General features: G+C 43.0%; 1 protein-coding gene and 1 pseudogene across 1 annotated transcript; both read right to left on the reverse strand.

Moving 5' to 3' along the window:
- Positions 1-6,830: 6,830 nt before the first annotated feature.
- On the reverse strand, positions 6,831-7,736 carry LOC116481981 (large ribosomal subunit protein uL18-like; annotated as a pseudogene).
- Positions 7,737-8,786: 1,050 nt separating this feature from the next.
- LOC116481983 (small ribosomal subunit protein eS27-like) lies at positions 8,787-9,047 on the reverse strand. The gene has a single exon (XM_032175074.2). It carries the CDS (start codon positions 9,039-9,041, stop codon positions 8,787-8,789), a length of 255 nt encoding a protein of 84 aa, XP_032030965.1. The 5' UTR covers positions 9,042-9,047.
- Positions 9,048-16,556: the final 7,509 nt, after the last annotated feature.

A 16,556-nucleotide genomic window follows, 5' to 3' on the forward strand; every position in this document is an offset into this window, starting at 1 on the left:
TTATCTTGGGCAGTATGACCACTTTCACAATATTGATTCTTCCTACCCATGAGCATGGAATGTTCTTCCATTTGTTTGTATCCTCTTTTATTTCGTTGAGCAGCCTACCTTTCAACCCTAAGTCAATTCACAGTTGCAGAGTGATACTACATAGACGATGAAAAGAACACTTGTTTGTATGACTGAGAGAAAAAAGAATGTCATCGTGTTCTACCTTACCTGGGAATATGCTCAATTGGTGACCAAATTGTTGCCACTCTGTGCATGACCACAAAAGTACCACAGGTATTGATTTTGAAGTTACACATAAACTTTAGTGAGTGGGCATATTTGCAAATATGTAACCTGAGAATAATGAAGATTGACTATCTTTAAACAACATAAGGAGTCAACATCAGTTTCTGAAGTAAAATAATGACTCAGTAAATTTTCAAGGGCAAATTCAGATTTCAAGTGCACAGAACATAGGAAGGAAAGGACATGAAAATCAGAAAAATTCACAAGTGTAATGAGGTGAGAAGGGACGTGGCGCACCGATTACAAAGGAATCAGAATGATCTGTTCATAGAGTTGTAAATGGGATTGTGGAGGAAGAAATGAGGAGGAACAGATAGGCAGGACAAGTTCTTTTCCTTCTATGTAAATAAGAGAAACTGAGAAATTGTAACGTAAGACAAGATCTAATATTATTTTGGGACTTCAGAATGGTATTGCATAAATGCTTAATTGTTCCTAATTTCGGGAGGGGAAAATGGAAATAGCATTTCCATTGCATTTTTGTGAACAAAATTTGAGTGATCATGTTGTTTGTTGCATGTTGTAGATGGAAAGGTGAATGAAAGAGTCAGCTTTCTTCCTGTACTTGAGGCATCTGTGAATTGGGAATTCAGACAAACAAATAAGCAACTAATTCTGGATAGAAAGTTTGTGATTTAGACTATGCATTCTACTGGGGAATTTCAGACGAATAGGAATGTAGTTGAAATTTAAGTGGTCAGGGAGTGCTATCTGGAGGAAGAAAATTATGATTAGAGACAACAATAAATAGTAGTAACTTAAAAAAATATGTATCAGGGAAGAAAAAACAGATTTATGTTCCAGGAAAGAAACTAAGTATGAACAGATGATGAAATATTTCAGGAACTGTGTCCAGAATTGGTTCCTTCCAGTGGGTTCTTGGTCTCGCTGACTTCAAGAATGAAGCCACAGACCCTGGCACTGAGTGTTACAGTTCTTAAAGACGTGTCCAGAGTTTGTTCCTTCAGATGTTCAGATGTGTCTGGAGTTTCGTCCTTCTGGTGGGTTCGTGGTCTTGCTGACTTCAGGAGTGAAGCCACAGACCTTCGCAGTCAGTGTTACAGCTCTTAAAAGTGGCGCGTCCAGAGTTGTTCGTTCCTCCAGGTGGGTTCATGATCTCGCGGGCTTCAGGAGTGAAGCTGCAGACCTTTGTGGTGTTACAAGCGTTACAAGCTCATAAAGGTAGTGTGGACCCAAAGAGTGAGCAGCAGCAAGATTTATTGCAAAAACCAAAAGAACAATGCTTCCAAAGTGTGGAAAGGGACCCCACCGGGTTGCCCCTGCTAGCTCGGGTGGCCAGCTTTTATTCCCTTATTTGGCCCTGCCCATGTCCTGCTGATTGGTTCATTTTACAGAGTGCTGACTGGTCCATTTTTACAGGGTGCTGATTGGTGCATTTACAAACCTTTAGCTAGACACAGAGCACTGATTGGTGTGTTTACAATCCTTTAGCTAGATAGAAAAGTTTTCCAAGTCCCCACCCAACCCAGAAGCCCAGCTGGCTTCACCTCTCAGAACCACAGATAGAGATTATTTTATTTATCTGAATCAATCTGAAAGTATATGCTGGGACTAGATGTTGAGGATACTTAATGGCACATTAATTCTTTGATTTTATATATATGTAGATACATTCATTAGCTACAGTTGGCAGCTTCCTAATAGGGATGCCACAGATATGACTGTAAATTGAGAATTTTGGTTTCCTAGTGTCTGAAAAGTGGTTAACCCAAAGTTTTGGCTTTAGAGAGTCTATACAGGCAAAAGTGTAGAGGGTTTGGCAGAGAAAAAACAAAAACAAAAACAAATCATCCTAAGGGCCAAAGGAAATGGTCACAAGGAAAATGGTCAAAAACTTGCATCATTCTCTTCATCCACTCACACCACTCTATGCAGGATCCCAAATCAGTCCTTGAATGTTTCGGCACAGGTTCCATTCATGCTCTCCAGTGGAAATTTCATTTGGTTTATAGGATTCAGGCTTGTGGAACCATCTGGTATCAAGAAAATAAGAGGCCATGAAAAAGCTTACAGAATGTTGGTACAAGCAGCTGCTAGGGATGTTACTGAGTTTTAATGGGAGAGATAGTCCCAGAAAGCTGGAAGAAGAAAGGTCAGGGCCAAGTGCGGTGGCTCACACTCGTAATCCCATCACTTTGGAGGCAGAGAAGGGCGGATCACTTGAGTTCAGGAGTTCGAGACCAGCTCGGGCAATGTGGATAAACCCCATCTCTACAAAAACATACAAAAAAAAATTGCTGTGTGTGGTGGTGCACGCCTGTGGTCCCAGGTATTTGGGAGGCTGAGGTGGGAAGATCACCTGAGCCCAGGAGGTGGCAGTTGCAGTGAGCAGAGCTGAGGTCTGGCCACTGCATTCCAGCCTGGGCTACAGAGCAAAGTCCTGTCTCAAAAAAAAAAAAAAAAAAAGAAAAGATCGGAACAAGAAAAAGGAAAAAGATGGGTAAAAACATAGAAATGACTAAGTTCATTTCAGCAGGAACTTTTTAAAATATATTTCAAAACTGAAACAATGCTATGTTTTGCTACAGTGTGTGAGGGGAACACAATTCAGGATAATGCACAGTACAAATGCAGGGAAGCCTGGCCCCGTATCCACTTTTAATACCACATACTACAGTTAACAGTTGGTGTGAACCCTATTAGGCTGATTTCAATTACAAACATGGATGTACAGGAGTGTGTTTTAATGGCATACATGCATAGTTTATATTTTATTAGAAAATCTGTTCAGGGCGGCCACAGTGGCTAACGCCTGTAATCCTAGCACTTTGGGAGGCTGAGGCGGGTGGATCACCTGAGGTTAGGAGCTCAAGACCAGCCTGGCCAACATGGTGAAACCCCATCTCTACTAAAAAAGAATGGTGTGATCCCGGCAAGTGGATCTTGCAGTGAGCTGAGATCGCGCCACTGCACTCCAGCCTGGACTCCGTCTCAAAAAAAAAAAAAAAATTATCTGGGCATGGTGGCACGTGCCTATAAAATCCCAGCTACTTGGAAGGCTGAGGCAGGAGAATCTCTTGAACCCAGAATTCAGAGGTTTCAGTGAGCTGAGATCCTGCCACTGCACTCCAGCCTGAGTGAGAGAGCAAGACTCCATCTCAAAAAAAAAAAAAAATTAAAAATTAGATCCAACAAATTAGCTCAAGAACACTTCCTTGACTGGCTCAGAAATCTCACCCAATTTTAAGATGGATGTTAAAAAATAACAGGGAGGGCCAGGTGTGGTGGCTCACACGTGTAATCCCAGCACTTTGGGAGGCCGAGGTGGGGGGATTATGAGGTCAGGAGTTCGAGACCAGCCTCGCCAATATGGTGAAACCCCGTCTCCACTAAATATACAAAAATTAGCTGGGCGTGGTGGCGTGCGCCTGTAGTCCTAGCTGCTGAGGAGGCTGAGGCAGGACAGTCTCTTGAACCCAGGAGGCGGAGGTTGCAGTGAGCCGAGATCAAGCCACTGCACTCCAGCCTGGGTGACAGAGTAAGACTCCATCTCAAAAAAAAAAAAAAAAAAGACACATTCTTTCATTTGAATAATGTTAGTCTTTTGTTGTTGTTGTTGTTGTTGTTGTTGAGTTGCCTTTTGTTCATTAAGAACCAGCTGTAACATTTGTTGGGACTTGGTAGAAGATAACTGCTAGGTGGTCATAGCTGTCAGGCTTTTAATGAGAGGAGCTTAGTTTATGTGAAAAAAAAAAAAAAAACAAAGATTAATATTTGGAATAAACTGTAAACTCAGCTTCTGAGTCCAGAGTCAGCCAGTCAAGATTGTTTAGACTTGAGCTTATCTTTAGATGGTGAAGTTAGGAAGGCAGTGACAGTCTAATGAGTTTTCCTAGTTTACAGTTTGTATGTCTTTGGCGATGACATCCAGTGTTCTGGTGAACTTCTTGAGTGGCCCACCCAGCAGCAGACACAAAAGTGATTTATTTGAAATTGTAGGAACAAAAAAGTAATATATTTTCATCACCCATTTACAAGGTTAATGAGTGAGACTCCTATAACAAAAGACATATTAATCAGAAAAAATCATATCAAATGTAGTTACTAAAAGTATTATGTGACATGGGAGCTTTTAGAAATGAAGATCAAAAGAACCAGGGAGAACCCTGGGTTTTTTTGTTTTTGTTTTTGTTTTGTTTTTTTTAATTGAGACAAGGTCTGGCTTTGTCACCCTGGCTGGAGTTCAGTGACATGATCTCAGGTCACTTCAACCTCCACCTCCCTGGGCTCAAGCCATACTCCACCTCAGCCTCCTGAGTAGCTGGGACTACAGGTGGGTGCCACCACACCTGGCTAATTTTTGTTTTGTTTTGTTTTTGTAGAGATGGGGTTTTGCCTTGTTGCCCAGGCTGGTCTTGAACTCCTGAGCTCAACCGATTCACCCACCTTGACCTCCCAAAGTGCTGGGATTACAGACATGAGCCACTGTGCATGGCTGGAAAAATCTATTTTTACAGAGACCTATGCAAATGTGTGATTGGAAAACAAATGGATACAACCTAGTGGCAATAATCTGAGGAGAACTTAGCAAGACCTGTTCAGATTCTTCTTGGTCTCTGGGTATAGAAAAGGACCCCTCTTGAATGAGGATTTTATGACCTACTTTCAGGGGAGGTAGGTCAGAGAATTCTTTTATGACCCACTTCAGGGGGAAGAGGTCAAAGAGTGTGCTTCCTGCATCTATTATCTCAATTTCTGAAGTGCCATATTTGGGGGCATTATTTACAGAAACTCAAGGGGGTGTAAGTTCCTATTATCAGAGGTCATTCTTATGGAGGCTATTAACTAAATTTTAGGTGAATGGCTGAGCAGACATCTAGAAGTTGTCATTCAGTCTATTTCTAATTAGCTTTTTTCTTTTCTGACTCAGGTAGTTGATTTTGCAGGATCTTCCATCCCTTAGGCGAAGAGGGCCCTAAAGTTCAAGTGATTGCGAGACTGGAGGAGATAAAAGGCTGGCAGGGGAGGGCAGAGGGAGGAAGGACGAAGCAGGTAGGGGCTTGAAGGGGGAAATATCAAAGGAGGCAAGAGAACCGAAGGGTGAAATAATGCCAAAAAAGAGGTGGACAAAGTTGGCAAAGCATATCATAAGCAGGGATTTGAGAAGAGGGGATTCAGATGACAGAGAACATCCCAAGGGAGAAACAGAATCCAATATAGAGAATGGAGCGGTCTTAAATAGAGCTAGGAATAGGAGATTTGCAGCCCAGGAAGTCAGGGATTAATACCTATGGAGGAAGGACTTCCAGGCCAAGTATCCAGGGAATAATCCCCACTGCTATGGTTCTAATGATGGTGCCCTCTCAAACATTCATGTTGAGGCCAGGCATGGTGGCTCATGCCTGTAATCCCAGCACTTTGGGAGGCCGAGGCAGGCGGTTCACAAGGTCAGGAGATTGAGACCATCCTGGCTAACATAGTGAAACCCCGTCTCTACTAAAAATACAAAAAAATTAGCCGGCTGTGTTGGCAGGCGCCTGTAGTCCCAGCTACTCGGGAGGCTGAAGCAGGAGAATGGCATGAACCCAGGAGGCAGAGCTTGCAGTGAGCTGAGATGGTGCCACTGCACTCCAGCCTGGGCAGCAGAGCTAGACTCCATCTCAAAAAAAAAAAAAAAAAGAAAAAAAGAGAGAAAGAGAGAAAGGAAAGAAAAAGAAAGAAAGAAAGAAAAAGAAAGAAAGAAAAAGAAAAGAAAGAAAGAGAGAAAGAAAAGCTCTTACCAGACACCAATTATGCCAGTGACTTGATGGCATAATTGGACTTCCTGACTCCAGAACTGTGAGAAACAAATTTCTGTTCTTTATAGATTTCCTAGTCTCAGATATTATGCTTAGCAGCACAACTGACTAAGATAGAAATTGGTACTGAGAAGTGGTGGTGTTGCTATAACAAATACCTAAAAATGTAGAGGCTGCTTTGGAACTGAGTAATGGGTAGAGGCTGGAAGAGTTTGGAAGTGCATGCTAGAAGAAGGCTAGTTTGCCATGCATTAAGGTGATTCTGGTGAGGCTTCAGAAGAAGATGAAAGCCATAGAGAAAGCCTCCATCTTTGAGATTATCTAGGTGGTTGTGAACAGAATGTTGGAAAAAATATGGACAGTAAAGGCCATTCTGATGAAGTCTTAGATGGAAATGAGGAATATCTTATTGGAAACTGGAGGAAAATCTATCCTTGTTATAAAGTGGCAGAGGATTTGTTCCTGGAAAGAACAAGGTCTGGGAAAGAAGGGAGTGTATTTCTGCAGCTGGTTACAGGGAGAAGGCCGGAGTAACTCACCATACCAACTCAAAGTTACAAGTTTTTTTCTAGTGCTTACATACATTTTAAGCTCCATGCTACGAGTGGAATTGCACCTCCACACAGGAATGTTTCTTTCAATCTATATCTAACCTTTAACTAGGACCTAGGGTCTGGAAATCTTTCTCTAGAGTCTTGGAAAGCTTTTTAATCTTTTTTTGTTCTGTCCATAAGTTTATTGTATCTGGAAAATCATCATAGAAAATTGTTTGGTTTAGCTCTCAGCAGCCTGCTTCTGAGCTCTGAGGAAACTTGCATTCTTTTGAGCTACCCGATCCTTCTGAGCAAGGGACATTTTAGGATGGTTCCACCTCTTCTTTTTAACTTCTTTCTTGGGCTTATTTTCATAGACTGGTTTCTCTCGTATAGCAGCATCAGCTTTCTTATACATCTCCTCCATCATGTCTGGAGTTACCCTGTTCTTTATGTATTGAGAGAACTGTTTCTTGTAAGCATCTTCATCTTCTTCCATTAAGTAGCACATGTAATCTGCAACATTCTGGCCCATGATGTGCTTCCGGTGTACTTCTGCATTAAATTCCTTGCTTTCAGAACCATAACCAGGGAATCGTTTGGTGCTGTGAGGGATAGGCAAGCCTCCATCCACAGCTCCCTTCAGGGCGCCAAAAACTTTATTGCCAGTGGTGGTTCTGGCAAGGCCTGCATCCAAACAGCAGGTAAAGACACTTGGCTGACCATCAGTGCTTTCCACACTGTATTCATCGCCAGTCATCTCCACTTGGCCTTCATAGATCTTGTCCATGCCAAATCTATTGAGAAGCCTGCGGACCAGCAGCAGGCCAGTACAATATGCTGCAGCATAATTTGTCAGGTCAACCTTCGCACCATATTTTGGCAGTTCATGTGCATATGCTGCACAGACTATCATATCTCCCTCTATATGGGCATAAGCAATCTGACAAATGATATATCTGTTTGTTACACAAACTATCATCCTGTATTTGGGTGTGTTGTATTTATTTTTATCCTGTATCACCAAGCATTTCTGAGCACAGTAATCAGTTTTACCCTCTCGTCGTCTTCTAAATTTCACTTAGTATCTCTTAAAGTAGGCCTTATTCTTAACAACTTTAACAAACCCCATCCTGTGGAACAGAGACCCACGTCTGCAGCTCGACAGAGACCTGCAGGCCCAGCGGTGCTGGTGGGGGGGGAATGGGAAAACTTTTTAATCTTAAGTGGGCACCTGGAACAAGGTATCTGTGTAAAATGCTTTTATTATTCAACCAGACTTTAGGCTAAGGAAGCTCATTTTAATGAGTTTATTTTAATATTCCAGCCCTCATGCTCAGTCACCTGTTTCTCCAGTTCTTTAATGTTTAACTTATACATTCATTAGAATTATAACAGATGGTCAGTGGAAACTGACTGTTCTGATTGCTAATGGGAGCCTGCCCTGCCACAAAATTGGTGGAAGTATTTCTGTGTCTTAATAGTTTTTTGGAGGGTAGAATGTAAGAGCGATGAACTAGGACATTTGGCAGAAGAAATCTCTAAGCCAAGTTTTCAGGGTACTGCATGGCTTCTCTTAACTGCTTATAGTAAACTGTGAGGAGAGAAAATCGAGTTAAAGATATAACTTATAATCAAAAGGGAAGCAGATTAGCTGGGCATGGTGGCACACACTTGTAGTCCCAGCTACTCTGCAGGCTGAGGTAGGAGGGTTGCTTCAGCACAGGAGATCAAGGCTGCAGTGAGCTATGATCGTACCACAGTCTGGGCAACAGAGTGAGGCCCCCATCTCAAAAAAAAATGGTAATTATTATTATTATTATTATTATTATTATTATTGAGATGGAGTCTTGCTTTGTTGCCCAGGCAGGAGTGCAATGGTATGATCTCGGCTCACTGCAACCTCTGCCTCCCGGGCTCAAGTGATTCTCCTGACTCAGCCTCCTGAGCAGCTGGGATTACAGGCACCCACCACCACACCCGGCTAATTTTTGTATTTTTAGTAGAGATGGGGTTTCATCATATTGGCCAGGCTGATCTCGAACTCCTGACTTCATGTTCCACCCACCTCAGCCTCCCAAAGTGCTAGGACTACAGGCGTGAGGCACCTCACCTGGCCAAAGATTATTATTATTACTATTTTATCCAAAATGTGTTTATTGAGATGGTTTCCCACTCATCTTGATTAAGGGTGCTTTTAGTGCTGCTTCCTCCTGAAGGAACATCCTTCCATAAGCCTTGCTTTTCCTCCTGTAGGCTGGCAGAGGAGAGTGCGGCAGCCAACACACAAAACTACCGTTGGTGCATGGCTAAAGACCGTGGTGATTTTATAGCATCCTGGGCATTTTACATCCATGAAGTAGGAATTGGGGCTCTGCACCAGGCGTTTCTTCTTGTGTTTCCTCTTCTTCTCTTCTGCAGAGGGATGAAGGAGATCCTTTGCGAGAGGCATGTTCTTGTGGGTAGGTTGTCACTGCTGGAAAGGGCCAAAGAAAATAATTTTTAAAGGGAAGTTGAACATAAAGATTTGGAAAATTAACAGCCTGGCCTTGTCAAGAATTTTTAAAATATGTTTAGGAGACAAAACCAACTGTGTGGCCAACTGACCATTTGATAAGGAGATTAGTATGACTAGAATGCCAGATGCTATTCATTAAGACAATGGGAGAATGACCCTGAAGACATTTCAGAGAACACTGAGGATGCCACAACCATCACAGGCCCAAAGTGCCAGGTCCTTGAGGGAATAACAAGTTTAAGGAAGGAGCCCAGGGTTCCAGTGAAACCCATGATGCCTGTGGAAACTTGGGGTTCACTGACTATGCTGCCTCATGTATCTGCCCCCTGAAGTCAAGCAAAGCTTCCCCATCTGTGGTTCAGGTGGGCCCAGGTACAGCTCAGATCACTCCTCCAGAAAACACAAGTAGTAAAATGGGGTAGCATGCTTGTGGTGCTAACTGCAGGCATGCTAAATCCACAGCCATGAAGGCATGGCTTTCTCCACCTAATTTCCAAGGAAGCCTTGAAGAATGCCTCAGGGCCCAATCAGAGAACTGCTGTAGGGGCAGGGCTGCCATAGAAAGTTCCCACTACGGCAATGTCCAGCAGAACTATTGGGTTGGGGCCACCACAGAGTGCCCTCACTAGGGCAATACTCAGTGGAGCCATGGGGGCAGGGCCACCCCTGAGTTCCCAGACCCAGACCTGTAGATCCAGTAGTGCATATTCCAACCTGTGATAGACATAGACACCTGACTACAACCTGCAGAACTGTGGCATGGGCTGACTCCAGCAGTCATGGCAGCAGGGTCCCCTGGAGGCTTGGGAACCTAAGCACTCCCCCAGTGTCTCTGTAAGGTAAGAGGTAGAATCAAAAAAGCTGATTCTCACACCTCAAGATTGAATTTTGTTGGCCTTGTTGGGTTTTGAAGTTATATGGGACATGTTACCCCTATCTTCTTGCCTATTTCCTCCACCAACCTTTTGTTTTTGCCATGGGGTCTAGCTATGTCAACCAGGCTGGTCTCAAATTCCTGGGCTCAAGAGATCCTCCTGTCTCAGCCTCCTGAATAGCTAAGACTGCAGGCATGAGCCACCATGCCTAGCTTATTTCTGACTTTTGTAAAGAGAGTGTTTATCCTGTGCCTGTCCCACCATTGTATTTTGGAAACACATAATCTGTTTGACTTCACAGGTTCACAGCTGGAGAGCCATTGTCTCAGGATTAATTGTACCTTGAGCATCACCTATATCTGATTTAGATGATATTTACATGCGACTTTCGACTTAGACTTGAAAGTTGAGCCATGGGGAATGAGTTAAGATATTTTGAGGCCGGGCATGGTGGCTCAAGCCTGTAATCCCAGAACTTTGGGAGGCCGAGGCAGGCGGATCACGAGGTCAGGAGATAGAGACCATCCTGGCTAACATGGTGAAACCCTGTCTCTACTAAAAATACAAAAAATTAGCCAGGCGTGTTGGCAGGCGCCTGTAGTCCCAGCTACTTGGGAGGCTGAGGCAGGAGAATGGCGTGAACTCAGGAGGTGGAGGTTGCGGTGAGCCGAGATCGCGCCACTGCACTCCAGCCTGGGGGACAGAGAAAGACTCCATCTCAAAAAAAAAAAAAAAAAAAAAAGACATTTTGGAGTTATTAAAGTGGAATGGACATATTCTTGTATGTGAGAAGGACATGAATTTTGCGGTGGCAAGGGTGGAGTGCTATGGTTTGAATAATGGTGTCCCTTCTAAAATTCGTGTGGAAAGTTAATGCCCAATGCAACAGTATTAAGAAGTTTGGCAATTGCGTGGTGACTAAGCCATGAGGGCTCTGCTCTAATGCATGAGATTAACACCTCTATAAAATTGTATTTATTTAAAGTGAGCATTTCTTGCCCTTCTGCCCCATTCACCATGTGAGGACATAGTTATGGCTCCTCCACAGGATGCAGCAACAAGACATCATCTTGGAAACAGACAGCAGCCCTGTTGAGACCTCCTTCTGGTGCTTTGATCTTGGACCTCTCATCCTCCAGAAACATGACAAATAAATTTATGTTCTTTATAAGTTACTCATTATCAGGTATTTATTTATTTATTTTTTTGAGACAGAGTCTCGCTTTGTTGCCCAGGCTGGAGTACAGTGGTGTGATCTCGGCTCACTGCAACCTCCGCCTCCTGGGTTCAAGTGATTCTCCTGCCTCAGCCTCCTGAGTAGCTGGGATTACAGGCATGCACTACCACACCCGGCTAATTTTTGTATTTTTAGTAGAGACAGGGTTTCACCATGTTTGCCAGTCTGATCTCAAACCCCTGACCTTAGGTGATCTGACCCCCTCTGCCTCCCAAAGTGCTGGGATTACAGACATGAGCCACTGCGTGTGGCCAATATCAGGTATTTTTTTTTTTTTTTGAGATGGAGTCTCGCTCTGTCGCCCAGGTTGGAGTGCAGTGGCACAATCTCGGCTCACTGCAAGCTCCGCCTCCCGGGTTCACGCCATCCACCTGCCTCAGCCTCCCGAGTAGCTGGGACTACAGGCGCCTGCCACCACGCCTGGCTAATTTTTTTTTTTTTTGTATTTGTGGTAGAGACAGGGTTTCACTGTGTTAGCCCGGATGGTTTCGATCTCCTGACCTCGTGATCTGCCCACCTCGGCCTCCCAAAGTGCTGGGATTACAGGCGTGAGCCACTACGCCCGGCCAGTATCAGGTATTTCTAATAGCAGTACAACGGACTAAGATACTCAGGAAAACAGAGCCAGGAGGAAAAATATTCTATCTGAGGGAGTTAGGGAATCATGACCACTCAAGAAAGAGCATAAGGCCTGGGCATATTGGCTCACGCCTGTAATCTCAGCACTTTGGGAGGACAAGGTGGGCGGGTCACCTGAGGTCAGGAGTTTGAGACCAGCCTGGCCAACATGGTGAAAGACCGCCTCTACTAAAAATACAAAAATTAGCCAGGTGTGGTGGCACATGCCTGTAATTCCAGCTACTTGGCAGGCTAAGGCTGGAGAATTGCTTAAACCTGGTGGGAGGCAGAGACTACAGTGAGCCAAGATCGCGCCACTGCACTTCAGCCTAGGTGACATAGTGAGACTCTGTCTCAAAAAAAAAAAAAAAGAAAAAGAAAGAAAGAAAGAAAAAGAGTATAGGGGAAAAATAACACTCGTAAGTTATTTTTAGTCCAAACAGACCCCTTTAACAAAATAAAGGTTAACAAGAGAAAAGCAAACAAGTTTATTAATGTGTATATTTCATCTACACATGGAAAATACCCAGAGAATGAATAGTTATCAAAGAAGTGCTTTGAATTCCAGCATATATAGCATCTTCAGCAGAGAACTGTACATTTTTAGAGAAGTGAAAAGAAAAAGGAGATTGTGTCTATAGGGGTGACAACTTATGGAAAGGCAAATAAATTGCAGATAAATTCAGTTAATAAGCATGTTACTATAAATTCCTTTGGTATCATTTCCAGGCTGATCAGGGTTTAAAGTTTTCTTCAGTGGTTAGCCTTTGTTCTCCCTGGTAAAAGTGTAAGTGTGGGGAGTGGGGAGGGAGAGGGTACCTTTTGTCTTCGCAACTCTATGTCTTGCTTTTCGGCCAGTAAAGGAAGAACAAAAAACTTTCCTGCATCTGCTTCTTCTTAATTGTCTTCAGCTCAACAATGCTTCCTATTTTAGGGTGGCATATTCTGGCCTCCCTCAAGAGCCAGGAAGAACAGATGTGCAGTCCAAGGGTCAGGAAATAATTTTCACCCTACAAAGAGCCAGGAAAAAGACCTTCCATTCCAGGAAGTACCTTTCAAAAGATGCCTGGGAATCTAATCCAGCTTCAGACTATACTCTGAATCTTAAGAATCAAGGCCAGGTGTGGTGGCTCATGCCTGTAATCCCAGCATTTTGGGAGGCTGAGGCGAGGGGACCGATCACTTGAGCCCAGGGTTTGAGACCAGTCTGGGATAGTGACATAACGGGATAGTGAGATCCTCTCCACCCACAGACAAAAAAAAATAAAAATAAATAAAAAAATAAAAACCTATCCTTACAAGCTTCAATGGACACTTGTCCACAGCAATCAATGGCTCTAGAATCTAATTCACCAGTGGATCCCCAATCAATTTGTTAGGAGTGAAGACAAGGTTTCAAAGGTGCACACTAAGGTCTTGGGTAAGAGGTCCAGGGGACCAAAAATGAATAACTGAAAAAATTATATATTCAGTGATACTTATTAAAGCATGGTAAAGAAGACTTTATTCAGGACCACTGTGATAGATCTAGGGACCAATGCAATGGGATTTTGCAATGGAATAGATTGCTCTGAACTCCAAATACACCATGGCAAAAAGGGACTTTATAACCAAGAAGCAGGGTTGGGGTGTGGGGGGTCAAGGAATGGAAAATTACTAAAAGGAAACATCAGGGATAAGGGAGATTCTGGCTAAACTGACATCTAACAAGATTCTTGTTAAAGGTGGGCCAGCGAGGTCATATATCGCTTGGAAGATGGTGGAAGATGAACCTGATCAGACATCAAGGAGAAGAGGGTTCTTTCTTATTTATTTTTATTTATTTATTTATTTTTGAGATGGAGTCTCGCTCTGTCACCCAGGCTGGAGTGTAGTGGCACGATCTTGGCTCACTGTAACCTCCGCCTCCTGGTTTCAAGTGATTCTCCTGCCTCAGCTTCCTGAGTAGCTGGGATTACAGGCGTGTGCCACCATACCAGGCTAATTTTTGTATTTTTAGTAGAGATAGGGTTTCACCATGTTGGTCAGGCTAGTCTCAAACTCCTGACCTTGTGATCTGCCCGCCTCGGCCTCCCAAGGTGCTGGGATTACAGGGGTGAGCCACCTCGCCCGGCCGAGAAGAGAGTTCTTGATAAACAGACTTTCTTGTTAAAACTAGATTTTATAATGAGATCCACGGATGGGTGGAGGAGAAGCCTGAGTAAATTTTGGTTAAGCAGAGAAACTTTGTCATCCCTCCTGTATGCATTATGCTCCCTTTTCTCCAACGGAGCTCTCTTCCACCTTGATGTTATTGTCCAATCAATTTGTTTTCCTAGTGTTGATGTTCTGATTTCATCTTACAAAAATATAGCATAAACTTTTATTTGTTGCATTATACAACATAAGCCTGACAATATAACAAATTGTTCCCAAAGTTATAAATTCCTCGTCTTTTTATTTGTAATTTTACTTTAAAAAAATCTATGTAATTATAGAAGAATGTTGCTATTATAAAAATTTTAAGGGGTGGCAGGGAATAATTCCAAAATTATAAAACTCCTTGTGACAAATTTAGGAATGATATTCAGCTAGTTCTATAGTTTTTTATTCCTTGAATAATCAGAGATATACACCTGATTATACACACACATTGTGGTTTTTCCTTTGGCCAGGTTGACTTTTTTTTTTTTTTTTTTTTTTGAGATGGAGTCTCACTCTGCTGCCCAGGCTGGAGTGCAATGGTGCAATCTCAGCTCACTGTAACCTCTGCCTCCCGAATTCAAGTGATTCTCCTGCCTCAGCCTCCCATTATAGGCACCCGCCACCACGCCCGGCTAATTTTTGTATTTTTAGTACAGATGGGGTTTCACTATGTTGGCCAGGCCGATCTTGAACTCCTGACCTCGTGATCCACCCACCTCGGCCTCCCAAAGTGCTGTGATTACAGGCATGAGCCACCGTGCCCGGCCTTGGTTGACTTATTCTTTTAAGGAGCAATGTGGGTTAATGTTTCAAAGTGAAAAAATTTAAAAACTTAGGGGAAAGTCGGGGGAGAGAGAGAGAGAGACAAAGACAGAGAGAGAGAGAGAGATTGACAGAGATCAGACAGGTACATAAGCTTAGTGACTCAGCCTGTAGTCCCAGTTACTTAGGAGGCTAAGGCAGGAGGATTGCTTGAGCCCAGAAACTCAAGTTTTCAGTGAGCGGTGATCTGCAACACTGCACTCCAGCCCATGTGATAGAACCAGATCGTCTCTAGAAAAAAAAAAAGAAGAAAAAAATACATATACATATATACATTGGTGTTTGTTTCTACATATGCTTCATAGTGTATGTGCACATGGATTATAGGTAGATCATATAATGGTAACAGTATTAAATTAGGTGTCAGCATTTGTTGAGGAAGTAGTATGTGCCATGTTTGAAATTTTAATTAAGAATTGTGTACGGAGTTGGTTCCTTCTGGTGGGTTTGTGGGTTTGTGGTCTCGCTGACTTCAAGAATGAAGCCACAAACCTTCTGAACCTTCGCGGTAAGTGTTACAACTCTTAAAAGTGGCACAGACCCAGAGTGAGCCGCAGCAAGATTTATTCTGAAGATCAAAAGAACAAAACTTCCACACCATAAGAGCAGACTGAGCAGGTTGCCACTGGTGGCTCGGGTGGAGTGGCCAGCTTTTATTCCTTATTTGTCCCCGCCCATATCCTGCTGATTGGTCCATTTTACAGGGTGCTGATTGGTCCATTTTACAAACCTCTAGCTAGCTACAGAGCATCTATTGGTGCGTTTTTACAGAGCACTGATTGATGCATTTTACAAACCTCTTGTAAGACAGAAAAGTTCTCCAAGTCCCCACCCGACCTAGGAAGTCCAGCTGGCTTCACCTCTCAGAATCAGCTTTTAAAGGCCATAAATTTCCAGGTAAGTAGGAATAGAAGAAACGAACATTTCCTTTGAGAGCTATGATGTCATATTTTTTTCTCCATCAATGATTTAGTTCCTTCTGGGTCAAATACTTTTTAAATGGATGTATGTTTTATAGTAGATGTTATGTTGTCTTAATTATTTTAAAACTCCTATTCCTGGACTCTCCTGAAAAGGAGAATTTAGTAATTTCGAAGTATTTTTTGAGGCTAGGGAAGAAAAAGCAAGATTACTGCGTAAAGTTTCAGGGGATGTTCCATGCCTGCCACCTGGTGAAAATGAGGGCGCTTTCCTCCTACCCGCCACAATTATAGCAGCCTGTATAGCAGCCTGCAGGTAATAACGCCATCATTTCAGCGCGGCCGGCTCGCCCCGGGGTTTTCTGGGAAGGTGATGTGTGGGGGCGCAGTGACCGCTAGCAGGGGCCAAACCCGCCCTGGTCTGCGCCGCAGTGTGCAGTGAGGATGTTGGTGCTGCTCTTCAGGGTTTTCTTTCCAAAGCCGCGGGAAGCCTGTGTTGCATATTTGTTTTTCATGTTCTCTCGTTTTTATGTTGTGGGTTTAGTTTTTTAAAAAACAAATGTTCCTCTACAGTCTTAACAATGTACCCTATAAAATAAGATTTTAAAAGATCCAACTTTCCCTATTAATCTTATACTTTTTTCTTTTCGTTCTGGCTTTACAAATGTGACCTAAAGAGAGCTCTTGATTTTATGTAGAACAATACAAAAATAGTTTTACATTAATCTTATGGTTACAAAAATCGTTTATGGGCAAATTTGTTCCTGTGCCTTACTTTTAAAATATTGTGTTG

This window comes from Hylobates moloch, unplaced genomic scaffold (genome assembly GCF_009828535.3).
Source record: "Hylobates moloch isolate HMO894 unplaced genomic scaffold, HMol_V3 SCAFFOLD_14, whole genome shotgun sequence".
NCBI lineage: Eukaryota > Metazoa > Chordata > Mammalia > Primates > Hylobatidae > Hylobates > Hylobates moloch.